The sequence below is a fragment of the Mus caroli genome, unplaced genomic scaffold (genome assembly GCF_978045245.1).
Source record: "Mus caroli unplaced genomic scaffold, Mus_caroli_1 scaffold_13, whole genome shotgun sequence".
In the NCBI taxonomy this organism is placed as follows: domain Eukaryota; kingdom Metazoa; phylum Chordata; class Mammalia; order Rodentia; family Muridae; genus Mus; species Mus caroli.
Window position 1 is genome coordinate 44,665,788 of NW_028227268.1, and position 23,769 is coordinate 44,689,556.

The 23,769-nt window shown below is 42.5% G+C and overlaps 1 protein-coding gene across 2 annotated transcripts in view; it reads right to left on the reverse strand.

The window, feature by feature from the left end:
- Phf12 (PHD finger protein 12) overlaps positions 1-23,769 on the reverse strand; it is a 47,970-nt gene that overhangs the window by 17,838 nt on the left and 6,363 nt on the right. For both annotated transcript variants that reach the window (XM_021175590.3, XM_029483330.2), the window contains 2 exons: positions 5,567-5,639; positions 2,529-2,922 (listed from right to left, as the gene is read on the reverse strand). In XM_021175590.3, coding sequence (XP_021031249.1) covers positions 2,529-2,922; positions 5,567-5,639 — 467 coding nt within the window. The remainder of the gene's footprint in view (positions 1-2,528; positions 2,923-5,566; positions 5,640-23,769) is intronic.

Below are 23,769 nucleotides of genomic sequence, written 5' to 3' on the forward strand. Positions count from 1 at the left end.
AACTTGCTAGTAGCCTGATAGGCATATCCATCCATCCATCTATCCATCCACCCACCCCCTACACCCCTTCTTCTCACATAGCCCTGGCTCACCTCAATCTTAGAGATCTATTTTCCTGATTTTCCCATGGTGGGATTAAAGGCACACACCACACTTGGCTTATATGTACTTTTTAAGCCTGCCAATGTTATTTTTGCACATGTATATATATGTGTGGGGGTGGGGGTGGGCATAAGGTAGATGTCAGATGTCTTCATTGATTGAGGCAGACACTTCCTCTAGAGCTTACCATATTAGTTTGTCTGGATTGCTGCAAGCTTCCTTCATCTCAGCCTCCTACAGGCTGGGATTATAGGCAAACTGTTATGCCCACCTGGCTGATGACACGGGCTCTTCCCCCTCCACCCGCCGAGAGAGGGTTTCTCTGTATAGCCTTGGCTGCCCTGGAACGGAACTCACTTTGTAGACCAGGATGGCCTCAAACTCAGAAATCTGCCTGCCTCTGCCTCCCGTGTGCTGGGATTAAAGGTATGCGCCACCACACCCGGCTTGACATGGGCTATTGAATATATAAACGCCAGCATTTGCACAGCAAGCACTTTACTCTTGAGCCATCTTCCTAGTCCTCTTTTGTTTTTTTGAGACAGGGTCTCACTCTGTAGCCCGGGCTGGCCAAGAACTCATTATGTAGCTCAGGCTAGCTCTGCACTCCTGACAGTTCTGCTTCTGCCTCTCAAATGCAAGGATCCAAGCATGTATGGTAGGAACACAGGTGTATGGTAGACACCATGCTCAACCAATCTCATTTTCTCTAGGAAGAGAAATTAAGATCTAGAAGCACTATGCTGTCAAGTAGACTTGATTTTCTTTGTAAAAGGGACAATTTGATAATAGCTAGCAAACCTCCCACTGCAAACTGTGACCTAGCAATTCCATTATTAAGAATTTACCATACACATCAGCCCTATAGATCATATCTTAAGGGGACTAGAGAGATAGCGCAAAGGTAGCTCAAAGGCCTGGCTGCTTTTTCCAAGGACCCAAGTTCAATCCCCAGCACTAACATGGTGATTCAAACATCTGTGACTCCAGTGCCAGGGCTCTGATACCTTCTTTTGGCTTCTGTGGGCACTAAGGTACACACATGGTGCACAAGACATGCTTGCAGGCAAAATACCCATACACATAAATAAATGAGAAAATATTAGGAACAATTTAAATGGCAATGAATAGAAAACTGTTTAAATCATTTTGATTACATTTACACAATGGATTATTATGGTGCTGTAACAAAAATCTAATGAAATGCTAAATTAGTGTTAAAACCACTGGAATGCATTGTAAGGATAAAAAATTCAAATATTAGAACAGTTTTTTGGTATGTTATTTAAGAAGAGAATACGAGCATGTATAGACACTCACTTATACACACACTCTCAAGACACACAATTTGTGGTTATCTGCAAAGGGCAGGAGATGCTGAGCATCAAATTCAGGACTTTGTGCATGGTAGGGAGATGCTCTATCACCTAACTACATCCCTAAACTTTGTTTCATTTATTTATTTAAGTACTAAAAAGTAGGGCAGTGGTGGCACACGCCTTTAGTCCCAGCACTTGGGAGGCAGAGGCAGGTTGATTTCTGAGTTCGAGGCCAGCCTGGTCTATAGAGTGAGTTCCAGGACAGCCAGGGTTACACAGAGAAACCCTGTCTCGAAAAACAAAAACAAAAACAAAACAAAACAAAACAAAACAAAAAAAGAACTAAAAAACAAATGTAATTATGTGCAAATATGTATCTCCATGTGGATTGTGGGATTATGCATGTGCGTGCAGGTGCCTGCATAGGCTAGGAGTCAGAAACCAGAGGCTGCATTTAGAGACAGCTGTGAGCTGCCTGATATGGGTGCTGCGAATGGAACTCAGGTCCTCTAGAAGTTCAAGAACAAGTACCCTTAACTGCTGAGCCACTGCTCTAGCTCCCTATTTAATTAAGTTTTTTTTCATTTATTCTTTTATGAATATGAATGCTTGCCAGCAAGTACACATGTGCACCATGTGCTCGCCTGGTGCCTATAAAGGCCAGAAGATGGCATCAGATCCCTTGAAACTGAAGATATTGATGGTTGTGAATCACTATGCAAAGGCTGGGAACCAAACCTCAGTCCTTTCTGCAGGGGCAGCCAGTGCTCTTAAGGACTGGGCCACCTTCTCAAATCCTCCTATGTTTTTGTGATAGGTAGCTCAGGCTGGCCTCAAACTCATGATCCTCTTGCTTTATCCTCACAAGTGCTAAGATTACTGGTGTGTGATATTTGGCATATATCTTAAACAGAAAACAAAAGATGCAGGGGAATAACAAGATAGGATAGAAGACTTGGAAAACAGAATGAGTACTATGACAATTACAACCTTTGATGCGCTCTCCAGGCAAAACCAGGAACAGGAACAAAAAACTGGCTACAGGCAGTAGTAATCCCTTGGGAAGCCTGGGTAAGAGAGGGTTATGATGATGATGATGTCGCTAACCTGGTAGTGCAGTGGTACAGGTCAGTTCGTTGGGCAACTGAAACTGGGTAGGGTTCCGCTCCATGGCAGCAGCAATCAGCAGCTCAAAAGGCCGCCGCAGCTGGGGCTGCACATAGTCCGGCTCTGCTGCGACTGGCTCCTCGTCCACGTCAACGATGTCCTCATCGACATCATTATGCTCAGAGGTGGGGGTCTCTGTGCTGGCATTGGATGTGGGGGTGCCAGGCCGGCTGGCTCTCCTTTCCAGGATCCGGGCATGGGCAATGGCCTTGAGTTCAGTTTTGCTAGCTGGTCTGTCCAACAAGTCAGTGTCACTGCTGGGGGATGTAGTCCGTTTGCTAGACTTGTCCACCAGTCCATTGACGTGGCCCAGCTCCTTTTTCTGCTCTCGTTTCTGTGCAAATGAATAGGTGGGCCATCATGAAAAGAACAAAACAGAGATGGGTATATGTCTTACTAGATCACTTATGAAAATTATAAAGCCCCTTACACATGACAATTATTAAAATTGAAATTTTATTTTGTATGTACTGGTATTTTCCCTTGCCCTGTGTGTGTGCCTAATACCCACAAATGCCAGAAGAGGGCCTCAGATCTCCTGAAAGTGGAGTTGTAGGCAGTTGTGAGCTGCTGTGTGGGTGCTGGGAATTGAATCCAGGTCCTCTGGAAGAATGGCCAGTGCTCCTAACTGCTGAGCTATCTCTCCAGCTAAAACTGAACTAAAATGAGAAAACATGGCAGCAATGAAATCACCAAAAATAGTGTGGAATGTTTGAAAAATATAATACTTAACATTTCTATACATATTAAAGCACAGGGCAAGCAGCTAAAAAACTAAATACAGTAAGAACACATTTAGTGAGATTAAGGTCGGAACATCATATTGTAAGCTAAGGTCACTGTCACTTGCTTAGAGCATCACGCTACTGAAAGGTTTGGAAAACAGCTCAAAATGAAGAAAGGTTGAACAGGCTGGAGAGCTCACTTCTCAGAGGGGTTGGCATGGAAGGGTGCCACGTGGGGAGAACCAACGGAGAAGCATGGCGGCCATGAACGATGGCTTTTGGTCTTAACTACAAACTTCTTAGAAGCCACGAAGTGGAAAAAACTAGTGTGTTTATTTAGTAGGACTGGGTAACTGACAATATATTTTCCTCCATGACTAAAACCAAACAAGTGTCATCATGCTAATACCCAGTTAGTGTGGCCTTGGGCAATTCAGAAACTTCTCCATCAGTGAAAACACTAAAATCTTTCTCCTCTTAGGGATGTGGTGGCAATAAAGAGGACTGCATGGACAAGAGCATGGACTGACTATCAGCTCACGAAGCCCAGAGGATGTGTATGTCAATCCATTTCACTGTAAATACTGGGGGCCAAAGAGGACTGGTGGTGCTGCTGCTGATAGTGGAGAAGGAAGAGTTGGAACCATTAGGCAGGGAGGTCTGTGAGTTACAGCAGCATCTCAGGAAAAATGACCTATGCTAGAACACAGTGTACTATTCCCTACCAAGCCACACTGTTTCCAAAGAACTTGAAAGCTTTAGAGGGAGATAAAGTTTGGTTCCAATCTCAGCTGTCCATTCCATTGAGTCTTTGGGAAAATATTCTGTATTTTGTAGGTCAGTTTCTTCCTCTCCATAATTAAGATCTACTACCAGCATTCTTAGCTGCATGGATTAAGTGGAGTCACAGTAGAACACCTGGCATATGATGGGCACCAGCAAGTTTTTACCTTCCTTCCTTGGCTGATCTCAACCCTTTAGAGTCTAGCTTCTTCACATGGTCAGTTTCTAAACTCTATGGAGACTCACAGGAAAGGGTTTTGAAGGCTAGATAGCTTGACAGATAGCTTAGTTTTTAGACCTTAGGTGAAATCAAACTACATACAGCTCTGGTTAGTGGCTAACTTGGCTCTGGCTTGCTTTCTAATTGAAACCATTGTGTATACAATGGAAACTAATGCCTGCTTGTTCACCTTCTTTTTAAAGATTGAAAACAGTTACATACATAAGCTACAATTTCTGAATCAGCTCATTCTATTTGTGCAATTGATGACTGTGACATCATATTGGGACCAAGAAAACAACAGTGATGTCACAAGAAAAGAAATTTCTGGTTATACAATTGTTGTGGGAAGATAACAGGGTAGCCTAGTATAGATAAAATTCTAATCTATAGCTCTTAATGTGAAGGTGACATCAATATAATCTGGTGGATACACACCTACCCAACACCACCTCCCCTACAGGGTTCCTCTGTGTAGCCCAGGCAGGCTGGCCTCCTGGGTGCTGGGACAAAAGGCATGTGCCACCACACCCAGCTCCTATTTCTTTTGTGATAAAGTTAAGTTTAGCTCTTGTTCTCCATAAAAAACTTCAAAATAGAAAATAATGAGCCATGCACATATTTTATAATTCAGTTAGTACTGAGCTAACAGAGGGGAGGGTACAAAGAGAAACCAGTGAATCAGGCAGGGCAGAGGCACTTCAAACCCACTCCTCTAACTAATACAACTGACCAAGCCTCTGGAGGCCCAGGAACCCAGCAAGAAGCAGCCTTCTCTTTTGGAGCTACAGGTAAGGACGCCACATTCAGGCTATTTGTTTGTTTTTTTGTTTTGTTTTGTTTTTCCAGAGACAGAGTTTCTCTGTATAGCCCTGGCTGTCCTGGAACTCACTTTGTAGACCAGGCTGGCCTCAAACTCAGAAATCCGCCTGCCTCTGCCTGTGTTGGGATTAAAGGCGTGTGCCACCATGCCCAGCTCCAGGCTATTTCCTAAGAGGGCAATAAGATCAGACTGTCTGTTACTAATGACTAAACATGGCTCGGTGGGTTAACAAACCCTCGGCCCTCTTTCACGTCCCACGTCTGGAGTTTTAGGCCATATAGTTAACATGGAACAAGTGTGGTGACTCCAGTGTCTGAAGAGACAAGACAGGATGCAATGCCCGCAGGACCAAACTACCTTAACTGTGGAGTGCCAGTGGTCTAGCTCTGGCACTCTGTGTGAAGCCTTCAGAAAGCAGCAGCATTACCTTTCGGCGGACAGTACACCGGTGACACATCCACTCCCCAGGAGGCAACATCTCTTCACTCAGTGGAGGGTTACTGTGGGGAGAAGACAGGGCAAGGCTAAGTAACTAATCTAACCCTGGCATGCAGCTGAAAATAGATCTGGCACAAACTGCACGCCCTAAACTACTACTGTGGCCAGTTCTGGAGTGCTGCTAGAGTTCTCATGTCCTTCAAAATGCCTATTCAACCTTTATAATTACCTCAAGGGCAAAAATTCCTTCCACCTCTTAGAAAGAGAAGCCAAATCACAGCTATTGACACTGAGCTTATAGAAAAAGGCATGAAACATTAGTTGAGAGCCAGAAGAGTCATTCCCAAGTCTATATATATGCCTCACCAAGAGGTCCTCCATGATTTTAAGTCTCAGTCTAAGCCTAGTCTCTTCTCCTTGTGCTTCAGAACCTTGTCACACAGCCCATTCCAACCCAGCAGGCCTCTTCGGGTACCCAGGCCCCTAGTTAAATTGAACATTTGCCATTTTTCTTGCAGTAACATTCTGGTAGGAAATCTGTACCCCTTCAAAGCTATCCACTCTCAAGGCGTACTCTTGGCAGCCTGTGGCAAGCCTCATGGCTTTGTTCTGTCTTCAGCTACAAACAGTCCTTTGCCCTCCTCTTAAATTAGGCTTATCTTGTGACTTGCTTTGACAACAGTAGTAACAGACACGATACACTGTAACGTTCAAGTCTGAGCCTTAAGCAACCTGTAGATTCCAATCTTCCTTGTTTAGAATGTTCTATCTCAGGGCTCTGCTGCCATAAGAAAGCCACATCGAGGAGGTCTGAAGTGCTCCAACCAACAGCTTCAGCTGAATTCCAACAGGTTGTACCAACTACTGCTATGAATCATCTTGGACATACCAGATCAGATGAGACTCCAAGTAACTGTGGTCCTGGCCTACTACACACACAACAGAAAACCAGCCAACTGAGCCCAGTTCAAGCGTTGGAATTTTGGATTACTTTCTGTTTTGAGCCACTGAGTTTTTGTAGTTTATTACACATTAATGATTACTGGACATGGCTTTTCCACCAGCTCTTTCTACACTACTCATGAATCTTATGTTTCCTGCTAAATAGTTGAGTTCCTTTTTCTCATATGTGGGTATGTGCATGGAGTGCAAGTGCCTTCAGACTCCAGAAGAAGGTGTTGGATACCCTGGAGCTAGAGTTATAGGCAGTTGTGAGCTACCTACTATAAATTCTGGGAACCAAACTCAGATCCTCTGAAAGAGCAGCATGCACTCTCAACTCAAAGCCATCTAGAATTTCTAGCTTTCCTCTTTGCATTTATAATAAATGAAGACTGAATTTAAAACAGAGCTAGATTAAGCATGATAACATATGCCTAAAACTCCAGAATTTGGGAGGCTAAGGCAGGAAGATTTTGATTTTGATGCCAGCTTGGGCTACACAGTAAATTACATGCTAACTTCGGCTGAATGAAACTCTGCTTCAAAATATAGGCAATCCCAGACCAAACAAACAAAACCCAAAACTCAAGCTTTATAGGCCATTGATTTTCATTAAAATTACATTAAGATTTCATCAATTTCCAAAAGTGTCATATTTATATTGTTCATACAACAGATATCTCATTCTAAAAGAATGATTCCCAGTTCAACAGCAGCATCTGGAATTAGAAATGTAAATTCTAGACTGGGAATATTGATAGAGTCGATCGTTTATATTGATAAAGTTCATAAGAGTACTGGTCTAACACACATACATCAGGTGTGGGGTGCACACCATAGGACTCGTGAGGTGGAGGCAGGAGGATCAAGTGTTAAAGGTCATCCTTGGCTATACAGCAAGTTCAATCCTGGTGCCCTTTATTTTCCCAGAAAGAAAAAGACGGAAAAAGCAGACTCTAGGATTTCATAATCTGGGTAAAAGGCATGCCATTAAGGTGATTCCGCTGAACACCAAAGGTTGAAAACCATACTATATGGAACAAGGCTACATCCATGTTCACACTCAGAAAATTCCTGCCTTTGGTTCTTAGGAATCTCCTACTTAGGATGCTAAGAAAATATGAGAAATATGGAGGGGAGAGAGACAGACAGACAGATAGACACATACAAACACACACCACCTCTAAGGGCATTTGGCCTGGTAACTTCTCTGCACGCCAACCTTGCCATGGTCCCTGGCCATGGTAAACCTGTCAGGTGCTCACTGTTTCCTTCCTTTCTGCTTTCTTAGTGGAATCTTTGTGGAGGCATTCCACCAAACGGAAACTAGTGACTAAGTGGCCTGTTGGGACCACAGGTGAACATCACCTGTAAATTCTTCCCTAATCCCCCACATTTCTAAACAGACCATATCTAAGGAATGAGACAGGCAAGCATTCTTTGTGAAGGCCTGCTGACTCTGCAAATGCATCATGCTAAGATACACTGTATCAAACACAGAAGGCAGAGAACAAGACATGGCGGTATAGGCTTAGAATTTCCACCAAGATGTCAATGATTTATTTGTTAGGCATCCTTTGTGATTCAGTTGATTTTCAACGTTTTTGGAAGAATGATCTAAAACAATTCCAGAGTTGGCATATACCTATAATAAACAAATCATTGAACTGAGGCAGGAGCATAACAAGTCTGAGGAGAGCCTAGGCTATTTCAAAAAGGCCCCTCCTCTATTATCATCATCATATCTTCTGATTAAAAAGACCTTCAAAGCCAGGCATGGTGGATCACACCTGTAATCCCAACTTTTAGGGACTAGGGGCAGACAGAATGATCATTGTGAGTTTGAGGTCAGCCTGGACTACACAGTGAGGCTCTGCCTCAACCCCCTCTCAACAATATCCCAGTAACCTGGGGCATGAGATGACTTGAGCCTGACCTGCCTAAGTTAAAGGTGTAGGGTACCACACTCAGCTCCAGGTGCCTTTTTTAAAAAAAGATTTATTTAGCTGGGCATGGTGGTGCACGCCTTTAATCCCAGCACTTGGGAGGCAGAGGCAGGCGAATTTCTGAGTTCGAGGCCAGCCTGGTCTACAGAGTGAGTAACAGGACAGTCAGGGCCATACAGAGAAACTCTGTCTCGAAAAGCCAAAAAAAAAAAAAAAAAAAGATTTATTTAGGGGGCTGGAGAGATGGCTCAATGGTTAAGAGTACTGGCTATTCTTCCAGAGGTCCTGAATTCAATTCTCAGGACCCAGATGGTTCATAACCATCTGCAATGGGAACCGATGCCCTCTTCTGGTCTACCTGAAGATAACTACAGTGTACTCATAAAATAATTAAGTAATTTAAAGAAGATTTACACTACAGTGTACTCATATAAAATAATTAAGTAATTTAAAAAAGATTTACTTTATATTATAAAATATATATATATATCGTTCTGCCTGCAGGTATGCCTGCAGGTCAGAAGAGGGTACCTTATCTCATTATGGATGGTTATGAGCTGCCATGTGGTTGCTGGGAATTGAACTCAGGACCCCTGGAAGAGCAGACAGTGCTCTTAACCTCTGAGCCATCTCTCTATCTATCTCTGCGTACCAGGTGCTCTAGAGACTAAAACAATACTTCTTAAAGCCAACCTCTGCTGTGTGACTCCCACATAGCTAAACTTCCAGGAGCAAATTCAAATGGCCCATCTCCACTACTGATGAGAATGTCTGGAGCCAAACAGAGAAAACTACAGACATCCCTTACTGCGATGCTTATACTAGCAGACTTCTGTAAGAGTCAAAGTCCATTTCCAGATGATCCCAACTTACAGCCAGAGAATGGACTCCAGTTTTAATTTAGAATGCCTTTCCTTCTCTAATGAGGCTGTAGCTCACCACCACAAATGGAACATGTTAGTAGCTGTCATGGTTCTTGGCTCTCTAATTAAGAGCATCTATTTCAAGTCCTATGCCAGTGTCATTGATCTGAGTCTAACTACAAGCATTTCCCTGGCCTATTAACATATGTGAACCTGCACATTTACTTCAGACTAGTCACCACCAGTGGGACCTGTTGCTCCATAGCACTACACTAATTATCCACCCAGCACAAGCAATTCTCCAATATGGAACTGAATGGGAGAGGGGGAGGGGAACATAAGAAGGAAGGGAGGAGGGAGACAGGGAGACGGCAAAGCAGAAAAATGGCCTTCTACCTCAGAGATCCTTTCTTTGTATTACAACAGGCAGATTTTTAAAAACTGGTGTTCAGATCTAGACATTAAACATTAAAAAAAAAAAGGAAAAGAGCAATCACTGATGTGTGGCTTGCAACTATCCATCCATCCAAGTGACAGTGACAGTGACATAAAACTGGAGTCAGTGGCAGCCTGAAAAAAATGAAAAATCTCACTTAACCAAAGCTGTTGGTATATATCACAGAACAAAAGAAAAACTGGATGAAAATATTCAAAAAAAACACCCCATTTTCTCTGTAGATTGATAAAATATTCAATTTAATACAAATACTTAACAGAGACACTAAGTATACAAACACTATCTGTATACAACAGACCAAGAGTCTCTCTCCTGAGCTTGTGTAAGAGGCCAGTCACATGAGCTGGTGGGGTCCCTTCTGTCAGAAACTACCAATCACCAAGATTTAAGTCCTAGGCGATTTATAACAATTTCAGTTGAAATAAAGTAGCAGACCCAGAGAAGATTCTGAGGACTGCCCACATATGTACACCCTTGCCTTGTTTTGGTGTGAGGCAAGGTATTCACCAAGTAAATGGCAGCACTAAGTAAGCAGTTTTGACTTTTCATTCCATAGTTCACAAGTCTCACGTATCCATTTGAGGTCTACTACCAGATTAAAATCCCCTAATTACCAAAAAAAAAAAAAAAAAAAAAAAAAAAAAAAATCCCCTAATTACACTCAGCAGCGCCATGAAGACAATGCAGCTTACAACAGATTCACAACAGGTTGACTTTCAGACTGATGCTGCTTCCCTAGGCTAGCTCAAAAAGTGACACCATACCCAAAAAGGAGGACACATTGATTGCTGACAGGACCACAATCATATTTCAACCGCACAGCAGCCATCGTAATCTATATGAGGACCTCGAGATCTTTCTAAAAATAAGCCCTTTGAACCCAGAAAGACAGCTTCCTCTGCAGAGGACCCAGGTTTGGTTCCCAACACTTAGGTGCTGGTTTACAACTATCTATTACTCTGCTGCAGGGGATCTGACCCCTCTCTGTCTCCTCAGGCACCAAGCATATCTGTGGTACACATACATGCACACAGGCAAAATACTCATGCACATGCTGTCCTATTTTCCATGAATGTGACATGGTGTGTTCTCATATATATCACACAATTGTTAATACTTTTTTTTTTTTTTTTAATGGAGACAGGATCTCACTCCGAAGGCCTGGCTACCCTCCAATTCAGAGGTCCACCTGCCTCTGTATCCTGAGAACTGGGATTAAAGGTGTGTGTGACTGTGCCTAGCTAATTTTTTTGTTTTGTTTTTTGAGGCTGGCTTTGAACTCAGGAGATCTACCTGCCTTTGCCTTTTGAGGCAGCTATTTTTTTTTTTTTTCCTTAAAGAATCAAAGCAAGCCAGGCATGGTGGCACACGCCTTTAATCCCAGCACTTGGGAGGCAGAGGCAGGTGGATTTCTGAGTTCGAGGCCAGCCTGGTCTACAAAGTGAGTTCCAGGACAGTCAGGGCTACACAGAGAAACCCTGTCTCAGACAAAAAAAAAAAAAAGAAAGAAAAGAAAAGAAAAGAAAAGAAAAGAAAAGAAAAGAAAAAAGAATCAAAGCACACACAGTGATGCATGCCTGCTATCCCGGCACTTGGGAGGCAGAAGCAGGAAGATGAGGATTTCAAGATCACCCTTGGCTATATAATGAGTTCTAGGCCCTGCTGGCTTACACGAGACCATATTTTATATAAGAAAGGGAAATTCTTTTGAGACACTATCTCATTAACGTAGCCCAGGACTGTTCATTCTCATTTTTACATTCCCACTGCTAGCGGCCTCAGGAATGCTTTGCAAGTGTTCTACTACTAAGCTACATGTTCAGGCCTGACACTGTACTTGAACTTATGATATTCTTCAGGAATGTACATATTACATAGAAGTATCCATACAATAAATATAAATACATATAAAATAAGCATATATATAAACATGTTTTCTGACATAGGATCTGTGTAGTCCTGGCTGACCTGGAACTCACTCTGTAGACCAGGCTAGCCTCAAACTCAGAAATCCACCTGCCTCTGCCTCTTGAGTGCTGGGATTAAAGGCGTTGCCACCACCATCCAACTATCTTAAAAAATATTAAAATAAACAAAAAATTTGTACAGACATTATCAAAATGTAATATTATATACTTTAAGGGAACAAAATTTAATAAAATTTAAGTATCAGCAAAACCAGCAAGCTTCTGCTGGACACTGTGGGCGATGGCTTTTATCTTCAAATATGGCCTGCACTTCCAAGGCAAAGAAAATGGATACCTCGAAGGATACATAGAGAAAGTGTCATGGGTGCCAGAATAATGATTCTTTACTTTAGCCTAACCACTCACTCAAATACAGCGAATGCCACAAAGTACATAAAAGTACAAATGTAAAGGCCCAGTGACAGTGCTAACAAGGAAACCAACAAGTGCCAAGCAACTACAAATGCCCCATTGAGAACGTTAGCGGGCTGCGTCACTTGTACAGGCACGCAGTCCTTCCAGGCAGCTAACTGTGCCCCCAAGTTCTATTGTTTTCTGGGCAGAGCTGGCACCCTCCTAGCAGAGGGCACCTGGAGAGCAACTACAAATTAGCACAGGAAGGGAGGAGGCAGGGGAGTACTAGAGGCTGGTCAGTGTTTGTCTCTGCTACCTTTGCTACGGGATGGGTCCAGTACCACAGGCTCGACCAATCACAAGCCTGGCTATTGTGGAAAGTCTTCCTTCTTTGTAATAGATGGGTTGGCTGCAGCACTGGTACACGGGGCTTTACCCTTCATCTCCTGGTAGAACTGCTTTCTATCTAACTTTGGAAAGGGTCAACATTCTGGCTTCAACAGTAGTTTTCTAATACTCCCGGAGAACATTTTGTCAGGTAGAACAACGATATATTCCATAAGTGTCTCAGAGGTATGGAAAACTAAAACCAAGTACTACTTATATCAAATCTCTTGTTTTATTTTGTTTGAGACAGAGCCTCACTGCAGCCCAAGTTGGTCTTAAACTTGTGGCAATTCTCTCACCTCACATTTCTAGGTTTCTCGTATAAGCCTTCACACACTTTTATTACTGAAACAACTCAGCAGTCTGGGCCAGGTATTAATACTGGATGTAAATTCTACCAAGGCCTAGAAAACTACAAATATGAACAATGTGTGTCCCCCCCCCCCCCCCGCTTGCTATAAGGTCTCATTATACACAGAGCTGTGACTGGTCCCAAATGTGTGGCAATCCTTCTGTCTTGGCGTGTGTGCATAGACACACACACATTGTAATAAGACACACTTCTGTCTTGGCGTGTGTGCATAGACACACACATTGTAATAAGACCACCACCACCACCACCACAAACCTTAATTTAGGCAGTTAAGTTTCTACTTAATATTAGAGAGATCTCTGCTTCACTTACCATACTGTGGCAAAGGAGGAAGGCCCTATAGTCAGGTTCGTTCCTTCCTCCTTTATTTCCAACTTCTCCCTACCCCCCAATTCTACTAATTCTCAAAGCTTCCCGTCCTTTAGGACTGAAGTAATCTCTGGGCATGCTGTCAGGCTGTGCTGTTATGGTTTGATGCCACAGCTAAGTGCTAACTTGGGCCTCTAAACCCTTCCAGTTATACCTCCAGTGACCTAGTTAGAAGTTCAACACATTTCTCAGAGATAGAACCATGGTTTTTTCCCTTTGGCCCACTTTTGGGCAATTTGTGCATATATAAATTTAAGTAATGCAACAAACATATAAGCTTAGTATATGCTAAAATGAATTATTTACCTTAAATTGCATACACTTTCCTAGCATACGGCTGTTTGATGGAACAGAATGAGCCAGTTAGTTCTTCTATCAGCAGGTAAAGAATGGCTAAGCAGGTGAAACCAGGAAGGCCACAGAGGAAGTACCGAACAAAGCAAATATCCAAGAACTTAAATCAGTGACAGAATTCTCCCTACAACCATTTAAGAGGATGATGCTCTTTCAAAAAAAAAAAAAAAAAAAAAAGCATACACAAGTTTGGAGAAGTGGGGATTTAAAAACTCCCAGCGTATGATAGAAGCTCACGAGTAGTGGAGAGGAAACCAAGGGTGGGTGGGTTCCTGTTACCTGACATATGTATATATGTATATGTATATATATAAAACACAGGACCGCACCCAAAGTCCTCTGTATTTTATTAGCTTTTCTGCTCTTCACAAAGAAGATAGGAGAAAAATAATATTCAACATCCTAGGTCAGAACTGAGTGAAAACCTGTGATTCAGGAGTGCTGGTGTTGCTGCAAGCTGGGTTCTACCTGGTTAAGTTTGGGAGGTCCTCCTGCCTGGTGTTGCTGCAAGCTGGGTTCTACCTGGTTAAGTTTGGGAGGTCCTCCTGCCTGGTGTTGCTGCAAGCTGGGTTCTACCTGGTTAAGTTTGGGAGGTCCTCCTGCCTGGCCCGGGTTAAGTGAGGTCCTATGGCTGTGGTTAAAATCAAACCCACAGAATCTTCTCTCACTCATTCGTGCTGGTTTTAAAGGAACCTCACACAGAGCACATCAGGGGAGGAAGGGTGTGAGGTCCTGCGGCTCTCCAGCTCGCTGGCACTTCACTGCTATTTTATGCTGTCAAAACTAGGAAACATTCCTACGAGACATCCTGCATAATTTTTCAGGAAAAACAGACAAGGCGTGGTGGTGGAATTAATTTTCTTTTTTTTTTTTTTTTTTGGTTTTTCGAGACAGGGTTTCTCTGTGTAGCCCTGGCTGTCCTGGCACTCACTCTGTAGATCAGGCTGGCCTCGAACTCAGAAATCCGCCTGCCTCTGCCTCCCGAGTGCTGGGATTAAAGGCGTGCGCCACCACGCCCGGCGGAATTAATTTTCATAGTGACCAACATTTAGGAAAGCAAATGTTTCTAGAGGAAAGGAACTGCCACGTTTGCATTAATTAAGGTACCATTCTGGCCGGGCCGTGGTGCCGCACACCTTTAATCCCAGCACTTGGGAGGCAAAGGCAGGTGAATTTCTGAGTTCAAGGCCAGCCTGGTCTACAAAGCGAGTTCCAGAACAGCCAGGGCTATACAGAGAAACCCTGTCTCGAAAAACCAAAAGATAAAATAAAATAAAATAAGGTACCATTCCTATAGCATAACTCATAAAGCATTTCTGTTCCCCTGCCTGTAGGCATAATGTTATTGTGCACTATGTAAAGATTATTCTTTTTTTTTTCTTCTTTTTCTCACACCAGCCCCACTCATTCTGGCCCCACTCTCTCCAGCCCAAAGATTTATTTACTTATTATATATAAGTACACTGTAGCCGATTTCAGAACATCCAAAGAGGGCATCAGATCTCATTATGGATGGTTGTGAGCCACAATGTGGTTGCTGGGATTTGAACTCAGGACTCCTGGAAGAACAGTCAGTGTTATTAAAATGCTGATTTCTCTGCCATCCTATCTGTTGCAATTTGGACATGGCATTGTAATGGTTATTCCAAATACCTCCTGTTTCAAGTTTATGTAAACAGTGTTCATCATTTATTCTCTGCCTTATCAATAAAATTAGTTAGCCAAAGGCTGGGCCGAAAAGAGAATAGAGTGCGACTTCCGCCAACCAGGCAAGGGGGAGAGACAGAGAGAGAAGTAAGGGGGGATTCAGCCATGAGGAAGGGGTCTGGGAGAGAAACAATGAGATGACACACCTGAAGCCCAGGGAGCAGACTAATAATAAAATACAAACATCTTAGGGACTCGAGCCAAGTTAGTTTCGAGAATAAAAATAGATCAATTACTGCCCAGGTACTGTGAGGTAAAGTTTGACTAAGTAAAACTAATAGTCTCGGCCTCATTCATCTGGGAGCTAGCTGGGGCAAGAATAACTAGACACCTTTTAAAAATACATTTATTTATACCTGCCAGTGATTATTTTGCATGCCTCTCACTTGAAATCATGCAGGAGCAAGGAGGAAAGGCCATGGCTCTCCAGTACTTTTGTGAACATTCACTTAACACAACCGTAAATGGAGGAAGAGGTCTCAGCGTAGTAAGTTTTTCATTACTTGGGAAATTACATCAGTCTAAAAGATGTATTTGGAATTTGCTTACTGGGAATGTAACAACTGTTCTCCATAATGGTGAATTCAGCTCCTTCTTACTCATGGATTAAAATCAATAATTTCTCCTATCTCACTCCTTGATTTTTCCTACCATAGAGATGTGCTAAAACCTCATCTTTGTTCTCATTTGCTGAGACCTAGATTTGGAAATAACCTTAGGCTTTAAAAGACGGATTTTGATAGCTGGAAACAGCAGGCAGGAAAACATAGACATCATCTCATCCTTAACTGCCTGAAAGTCATGGGAAAACATCAACCACTGACCTGTGCACGTGTCCTGGGCACAGTGACAATCAGTAACACCAAAGAGCCTTCCTGAAATGTGGTCTAAGACTTGTACTGAATACAATGCCCTCCTCTTTCAGGAAACTGGCAAGGTGACAGCTGTACTCCTGTCCCGTGTCTCTTGGGAGGCTAGCATTATGTAGAATTGTTCTTATAAGTGCCACCTGTGGTAAATGCTAATGCAGTTAGCTGGTCTAGTGTACTCCCTGGGCCTTTAAGTCAAAGGAGGAGGCAGTGGTATCTTTCTGTTGGTTTGGAAATCTGGCACCTTTAAGCAAGAATAATAAATAGGGCTGGAAAAGTGGCTTGGTAGGCAAAAGGCTCTGGCCATCAAGCCTGATAACCTGAGTTTGATTCCTGTGACCTATATGTTGGTTGTATTCTAACTTCTTTTTTTTTTGGGGGGGGGGGGGCTTGAGATAGGGTTTCTCTGTATAGCCCTGGCTGTCCTGGAATTCAAGCTGTAGACCAGCCTGGCCTCGAACTCAGAAATCCACCTGCCCCTGCCTCCCAAGTGCTGGGATTAAAGGTGTGCGCCACCATGCCCGGCGGTTGTATTCTAACTTCTACCCAAGGTGGCAAGAGTCACCCCTCCCCTCCCTTAATTAAACACAACAAAACAAAAACCCAATACTGGTTTTAAGAAGCTTGTACTAATAAATTAAGAGCGGTCAGAAGCCCATTTAACCACGCATCCAAGGAAGTGTGCACACACTAGAGACACAGCCAAGTTCACAGATGGATTAACACTCTCACCCATAATCAAAAGCACACATTAAGTACCATCTATTTCCTATTATTTTGTCACTTGCAAAGGAAGAGGATGTAAGTCATTTCTTTTAAAAAGATGTCACATTACTGCTCTTCCAGGGGTCCTGAGTTCAAGTCCCAGCAACCACACGATAGCTCACAACCATCTGTAATGGGATATGATGCCTTCTTCTGGTGTGTCTGAAGACAGCTACAGTGTATTTGTATACATGAAATAAATAAATAAATAAATAAATAAAAATTTTAAAGGATGTCATGTCAAGGTAGCAAAGTTCTGATTCTATGAGCTGCATAAAATCGTCAGGCAGAGTCTCTGCATTCTCGTTATTTACTCTCCTTTTGTTTGTTTGTCTTTTTTCTTTTTTTCTTTTCTTTTTTTTTTTTTATTTTTTATTTTTGGTTTTTCGAGACAGGGTTTCTCTGTGTAGCCCTGGCTGTCCTGGCACTCACTTTGTAGACCAGGCTGGCCTCGAACTCAGAAATCCGCCTGCCTCTGCCTCCCGAGTGCTGGGATTAAAGGCGTGCGCCACCACGCCCGGCGTGTCTTTTTTCTTTTTTAAGATAAGGTCTCATGTAGCCAGGGTTGACCTGACATGATCCTCTTGCCTCTGCTTCCTTCCTAGGTGTTGACATTACAGGCATCATTACTACCCTTGGCCTTATTTATTACTGCCTAAGTTCTCATAAGGCTATGTAAAAACAAGTGAGTGTGTGGCAAGGTACAAATGACTTGGCTCTTGCTAACCAGTTCAAAAAGCACAGCATTACTTGGCATGGAGCTATTTCCACCCCAAGCTTTTATCAATCAAACTAAAGCAATATAAAACCTTCCTTCTCCAGGGTGGAGAAATGGCTCAGTGGTCAGAACACTGACTGCTCTTCCAAAAGACCTAAGTTCATTCCCAGCACCTACATGATAACTTACACCATTCTCTCTAACCCCAGGACTGGAAGATATACTGTCCTCTTCTGACCTATGTATGATATACAGATACATATGTAGGCAAAAGAGCCATACATACATAAAATTATAATAAATAAATAAGTAAATAAGTAATTGCAAATTTTTCCTTAGAAAAATTAGAAAGATGACCCTGACTAAGCATATCCACTGCTACTCTAGAAGATTATAGTTTGATTCTCAGCCCCATCAAGTGGCTCACTATCACCTATAAACCCAGTCGCAGATCTTGATGCCCTCTTTTGGCCTCCATGGGTACTGTACACATGTGGTGTAGACATACGTGTAGGCAAAATACACAGACAAGAACAAAAATGAGAAAACCTTCCTTTTAACACTTAAAACTCCAAGAGAAGTACTCATGTATTCTGCCTACAACAGATAGTAGGGTTTTACTGGGTTTTTCTTTTTAAAAATTTTATACTTATTTTGTTATTGGGGGGAGGGGCAAATGCATGCTATTTTATTTCCATGATATGAATGTCAAAGCACAGCTTGCAGGAGTTGTTTTTGTCCTTTTGGCATGCAGTTCCTAGGGATCAAACTTAGGTCACCAGGCCTTAACTCCCAACCTTCCTGCCTGAGCACTGGGATCACAGGTGTGTACATATAGGTGTATTTATTGCTGGGAACTGAATCTAAGCCTTTATGCATGCTAGCCAGGTAATCAGTCTACCAAATACTCCCTCTATTCTAACTCCTAGCCTTAGACTTTGTTGCTAGCAGTCACCCAGAAATATGGAAACAGTTTTAAAACAGTATCAAAACACATAGTAAGGCTCTCTTCATTGAGATGTGTTACTTAAAAAATAAACAAACCAAAACACATGCACATATTTATTTACTGTTTGTGTGTGTATGTATGTGTATATGTGTGTCTGTGTATGTATACCTATGTGTGTATACATACACTTATTTATTGATTGATTGATTTGTGGGTGTACATGCATGGAGGTCAGAAGACAAAAAAAGAACTGGGTCTCTAAGCCAGATGGTGGTGGCTCATGCCTTTAATCCTAGCACTTGGGAGACCAAAGCAGGAGAATCTCAGTGAATTCCAGGACAGCTAGGGCTACATGAAGAGACTCTGTCCTGGGGGCAATACAACTGGTTCTCTCCCCTTACATGTATGTGGCATAGATAGAACTCAAGTGTAGAGAGCCAGTGAAGTTCTGAGTGCATGTGTACTTATTGACATGAGCACAGCCATGTCAGGGACCCCAGTGCCTCAGCCACGGGAGTGACAAAGCTTTCCCAGGACAAAGCTCAGAGGGACAGCAAAACTTTCCTCTGCTCCAAGTGTAAATGTTCAAAGCTTGTACAAAAAATGTCCACTGGGGGCTGGTGAGATGGCTCAGTAGTTAAGAGTGCCGACTGCTCTTCCGAAGGTCCCGAGTTCAAATCCCAGCAACCACATGGTGGCTCACAACCATCCGTAATGAAATCTGATGTCCTCTTCTGGAGTGTCTGAAGACAGCTACAGTGTACTTACATATAATAAATAAATGAATCTTTAAAAAAAAAGAAAGTCCACTGTATTTTTCTATCCAAGATGTTTACAGCCCAAAGACTGTTCCTACTGAGATTAGTTGAACCTGCCTCCTTGATTTCTATATCTCCTTATTTAACTGAGTGTAATAACCCTGCCTCCCTGTTCAAATTCATTCTCTCTCTCTCTCTCTCTCTCTCTCTCTCTCCCTCTCCCCCCACCCCCTCTCTCAAGGACCCAAGCAAGGCCTTCTTCTGATTTCCTTGGGCATCTGGACACACATACACACAAAGAAAAGCAATAAGGAAAGTGAAAAAGTGAAAAGACACCCAACAGAACAAGAGGACATTTGCAAACCACACATCTGAAAAAGGACTTGTATCTCTTATAGTCCAATAAATAATACAGTAACCCTAACAGCTGAGACGTAGCTATGAAAGTAGAATGTAAAGTCTTAAATTCCATCTCCTGTATTGCCAAAAGGTTTTTGGGGGGAAAATCAATTAAAAAGAGGAGGAGGAGGAGGCGGCTAGAGAAAAAAGTCCAACAACAAATAAGGACAGCAACTCTGTATCGACAGTTCTCCAGCAAGTACAGAAAAAGACGATTAGTGTCACTAGCGATTAAGGAAACACACATGAAAACTTGATACACTCCTAGGATAGTTTTAACAAAGACAGATAATAACAAGTATTATGAAGGATATGGAAAACTGGAAATCTCTTGTATTGCTACTGGGAAATCTCTTGTGCCTCTGGGGAAAGCTGCCCAGCATTTCCTCGGATGGTTAAACACGTGTTAGCACACAATCCAACAATTCCACTTCTAGGTACACATTCAAGAGAAATGAAAACATCTACACACCTAAAAACGTATACCTAGCTGGGCCTTTAATCCCAGCACTCCAAAGGCCGTGGCAAGAGGATCTCTGAGTTTGAGGCCGACTTGCCTTGCTACAGCTAGAGTTCCAGGACACCTAGGGCCAAATATTGTCTTGAAAAACCAAAATCATAAACAAACAACGACAGCAACAAAAAACAAACCAACCCAATCAAAAAGCCTTGTGCCTGAATACTGTCAGCCCCATTCTTTTATAACAGAAAAAAGGGAAAACAACTCAGACATCCAGCAACTAACATATAGGTAAGCAAACCTGGTAATCTATATAGTGGAACAAATAGTGTTAAGCGCTGATAAATGCTACAGCGATGAACCTGAAAACGCTGACTCCCTTGGAGTCATTTCACATGCCACTTATACTTCACTCAGAAGTGATGCTCATTCAATATACAGCAGCAGTGCACCTACCTCTCACTGGTCCTTTCCATGGCTTTGTAGCCCAGGCTGGCCTTAGACTAGTTATGCCACCACTTTCACCTTTCTAGTGCGGGAGTTCTAGGTGTCCGAGACCAGCAGCACGATCAGCGCTGACTACCTCAATTTCCTTTCTGTGCTAACTAGACAAGCCATTGGGCATTCCCTTGAAACGTCTTAAAAACAAACCAACACGACTGGAGGTCCACCTAAGAATTTACACCATGTACTAAGAATCTCATCTCCGGACTTAAATTAAGGTAGATCTAAATACATCTTTTGTATACTTATGTCTGGAAAAATACACAAGTCATTTACAAAGTCAGAAGCTGCCCCCTGTGTTGGTGGAGCACATCTGTAATGTACTGTGAGACCCTCGAGGAACAAATGGGATGGGTGAGGTCATAACTGTGGCCCACCTTTTCATTAAGTATGGTAATTTCAGAAATTAAAAGAACAAAAAAACCAAACAAACAAACAAAAAAAACAACCAAAAAACAGTGCCACTGATTTGCACAAAAACTCCCATCTGGCCAGGAATGGTTTCAGGTGTGCAGAATTTAAAGTAATGTAACTAAGGCAAAAGAATCTTGAGTTATTAGCCAGCATTGCCTATATGGAGTAGCCTGGTCTCAAAAACAAAACCAAGCACCTGGGCTAGGATATAGTTAGGTAATAAAGTACTTGGCTAGGGGTAAGGCCCTAGGATTGATCCCAGCACCAGAAGACAACACAGCCTGTCACATGACAAAGAACTTACCTCCTGTACTACTTTTAATATGTCTGCTATTTCCTTCTAAACTCAAACCATTTGGCCCACAAATATACCAAAATTATTATTTTAAAAAGTTCACCTGATCTGATTTGTTTTGGGGTTAGTCAGCATGTGTGTTTGAGTACCATGTGCACACTTGATGTCAAAGGCCAGAAAAGGGTATTGCAGCCCCTGAGGCTAGAGTTACATACTGTTGCCTCTTGAAGAACACTAGTGTTCTTTTTTTTTCTTTTTAAAGAATTATTTACTTTATTTATATGAGTACAGTGTCTCAGACACACCAGAAGAGGGCATCAGATCCCATTGCAGATGGTTGTGAGCCACCATGTGGTTGCTGGGAATTGAACTCAGGACCTCTGGAAGAGCAGTCAGTGCTCCTAACGGCTGAGCCATCTCGCCAGCCCAGCCCTAGTGTTCTTTTTTTTTTTTTAATTTTTTTTTTAGATTTATTTATTTATTATATATAAGTACACTGTAGCTGTCTTCAGACACTCCAGAAGAGGGCATCAAATTTCGTTACGGATGGTTGTGAGCCACCATGTGGTTGCTGGGATTTGAACTCGGGACCTTCAGAAGAGCAGTCGGCACTCTTAACCACTGAGCCATCTTGCCAGCCCAGCTCTAGTGTTCTTAATCTTTACCTCCCAACCCCCATTTTGGGACAGGGTCTCACTATGTAAGACTAGCCTTGCCTTAAGCTTGTGCTGAGTCTCCTGTTTTTGCCTTATTTGAATTGTGTGTGTGCAGATGAGTATGCAGTGGAAACTGGAGTTAGGAATCTTCCTGGATTCCTCAACCTTTTTTTTGAGGCAGGGTCTTCCATAAAATTCACCAAAGCCAGCTTGCTAACCAGCTTGCTCTAGGGATCTTGTGTCTGACCTTCCTAGACTGGAAGTACAGATGACCTGCCACAACCACTTGCCATTTATGGAGGATTGGGGCCAGAACTTAGTCCTCTTGCTAACACAGCAAGTGTTTTAACTGCTAAGCCACCTCACACACATACCCTTCCCTTATTCTAGTATTATTAAATAATGAACATCTTTTATTTTTGTACTAATCACTCATCTAAGACTTTATAGCCAAGCCCCATATTAAGTCAGAAAGCATGCATTATGAAGCTCATCTTAAGTTGGACTCTCCATTTTTAAGTGAATGGCTATAAACACTAGATCCTAATTGTTACAATAAATAATAAACAAAATACTATAAAACCAACTTAGGTTTATTTACTGTGGGGTAGCCTTAGATCCCAGGAGAGTGAGGAAAAGGAATCACTGCTATCCACAGTTCTTCAGGTACTTAGGATGCCAAAAACAAACTCATGAGATAAACAAACCAGAAGAAACCAACCAACCAACCAACCAACCAAAACACCTCCATGTATTTTAATTCACTGGTTGGCTATTAGTCCAATGAGGCAAACACAACAAAAGCAGAAAATTCTTTAGGTTTAGAGCAAAAGACGGAAGACTTCTAGATGCTGTTGTGCGTGGAACCTTCCTCATGACTCACCGGAAATTAAACACACAAAACTCCAAGCCAAGCTCAGTTCTGCCTGCGCACAGAGACCTTTTCACTCTTATTCTTCGAAAACCTCATTTTAGAGCTTGCTGCCAACACCAGAGAGAGGAAAGCCGGCCAAAAATTCCAAATATAACACTCGGAGGCAAATGCTACAGAAATCTGTCTGACAGGAAGGGACCACGCTGAGATCTGCCAAGGTGAATGCACTTCTCAATCACACCATTTTGGTCTGTCTGTTTGAGGCAAAATTCCATGAAGTTTAAAGAAGAAACCTGTCACTTTCCAGGCACCTCATTACTACTGTTCTGTGGTGACAATAATCCTTCCCAACTCAAACAGAAAGATGGATCACCAACAACTAAAGCTCTACCAGTTAGCCTACATTATTTTTTTAAATTAAAAATTAAGTGGCATACGCCTTCAATCCCCACACCTGGGAGGCAGAGGCAGGCAGATCTCTGAGTTTGAGGTCATCATGATCTACAGAGTGGGTTCCAGAACAGCCAAGGTTGCATAGAGAAACCCTGTCTCCAAAAAGTGAAACCAATAATGTAAAAATTAGTTTCATGTGTGTTTTGCCTATATGTACCACTTGTGTTCCTGCTGCTGCCCAGAGTCCAGAAGAGGGCATCCAATCCCCGGGAACTAGTTTCAGATGGTTGTGAGCCATCCTGTGCTTGCTGGGAACTAAACTCCAGTCCTCTGGAAAAGCAGCCAGTACTCATATCTCCTGAGGGATCTCTCCAGCTCAGTTATCCTACTTTTTAACAAATTTCTAGAGATCAATTTAT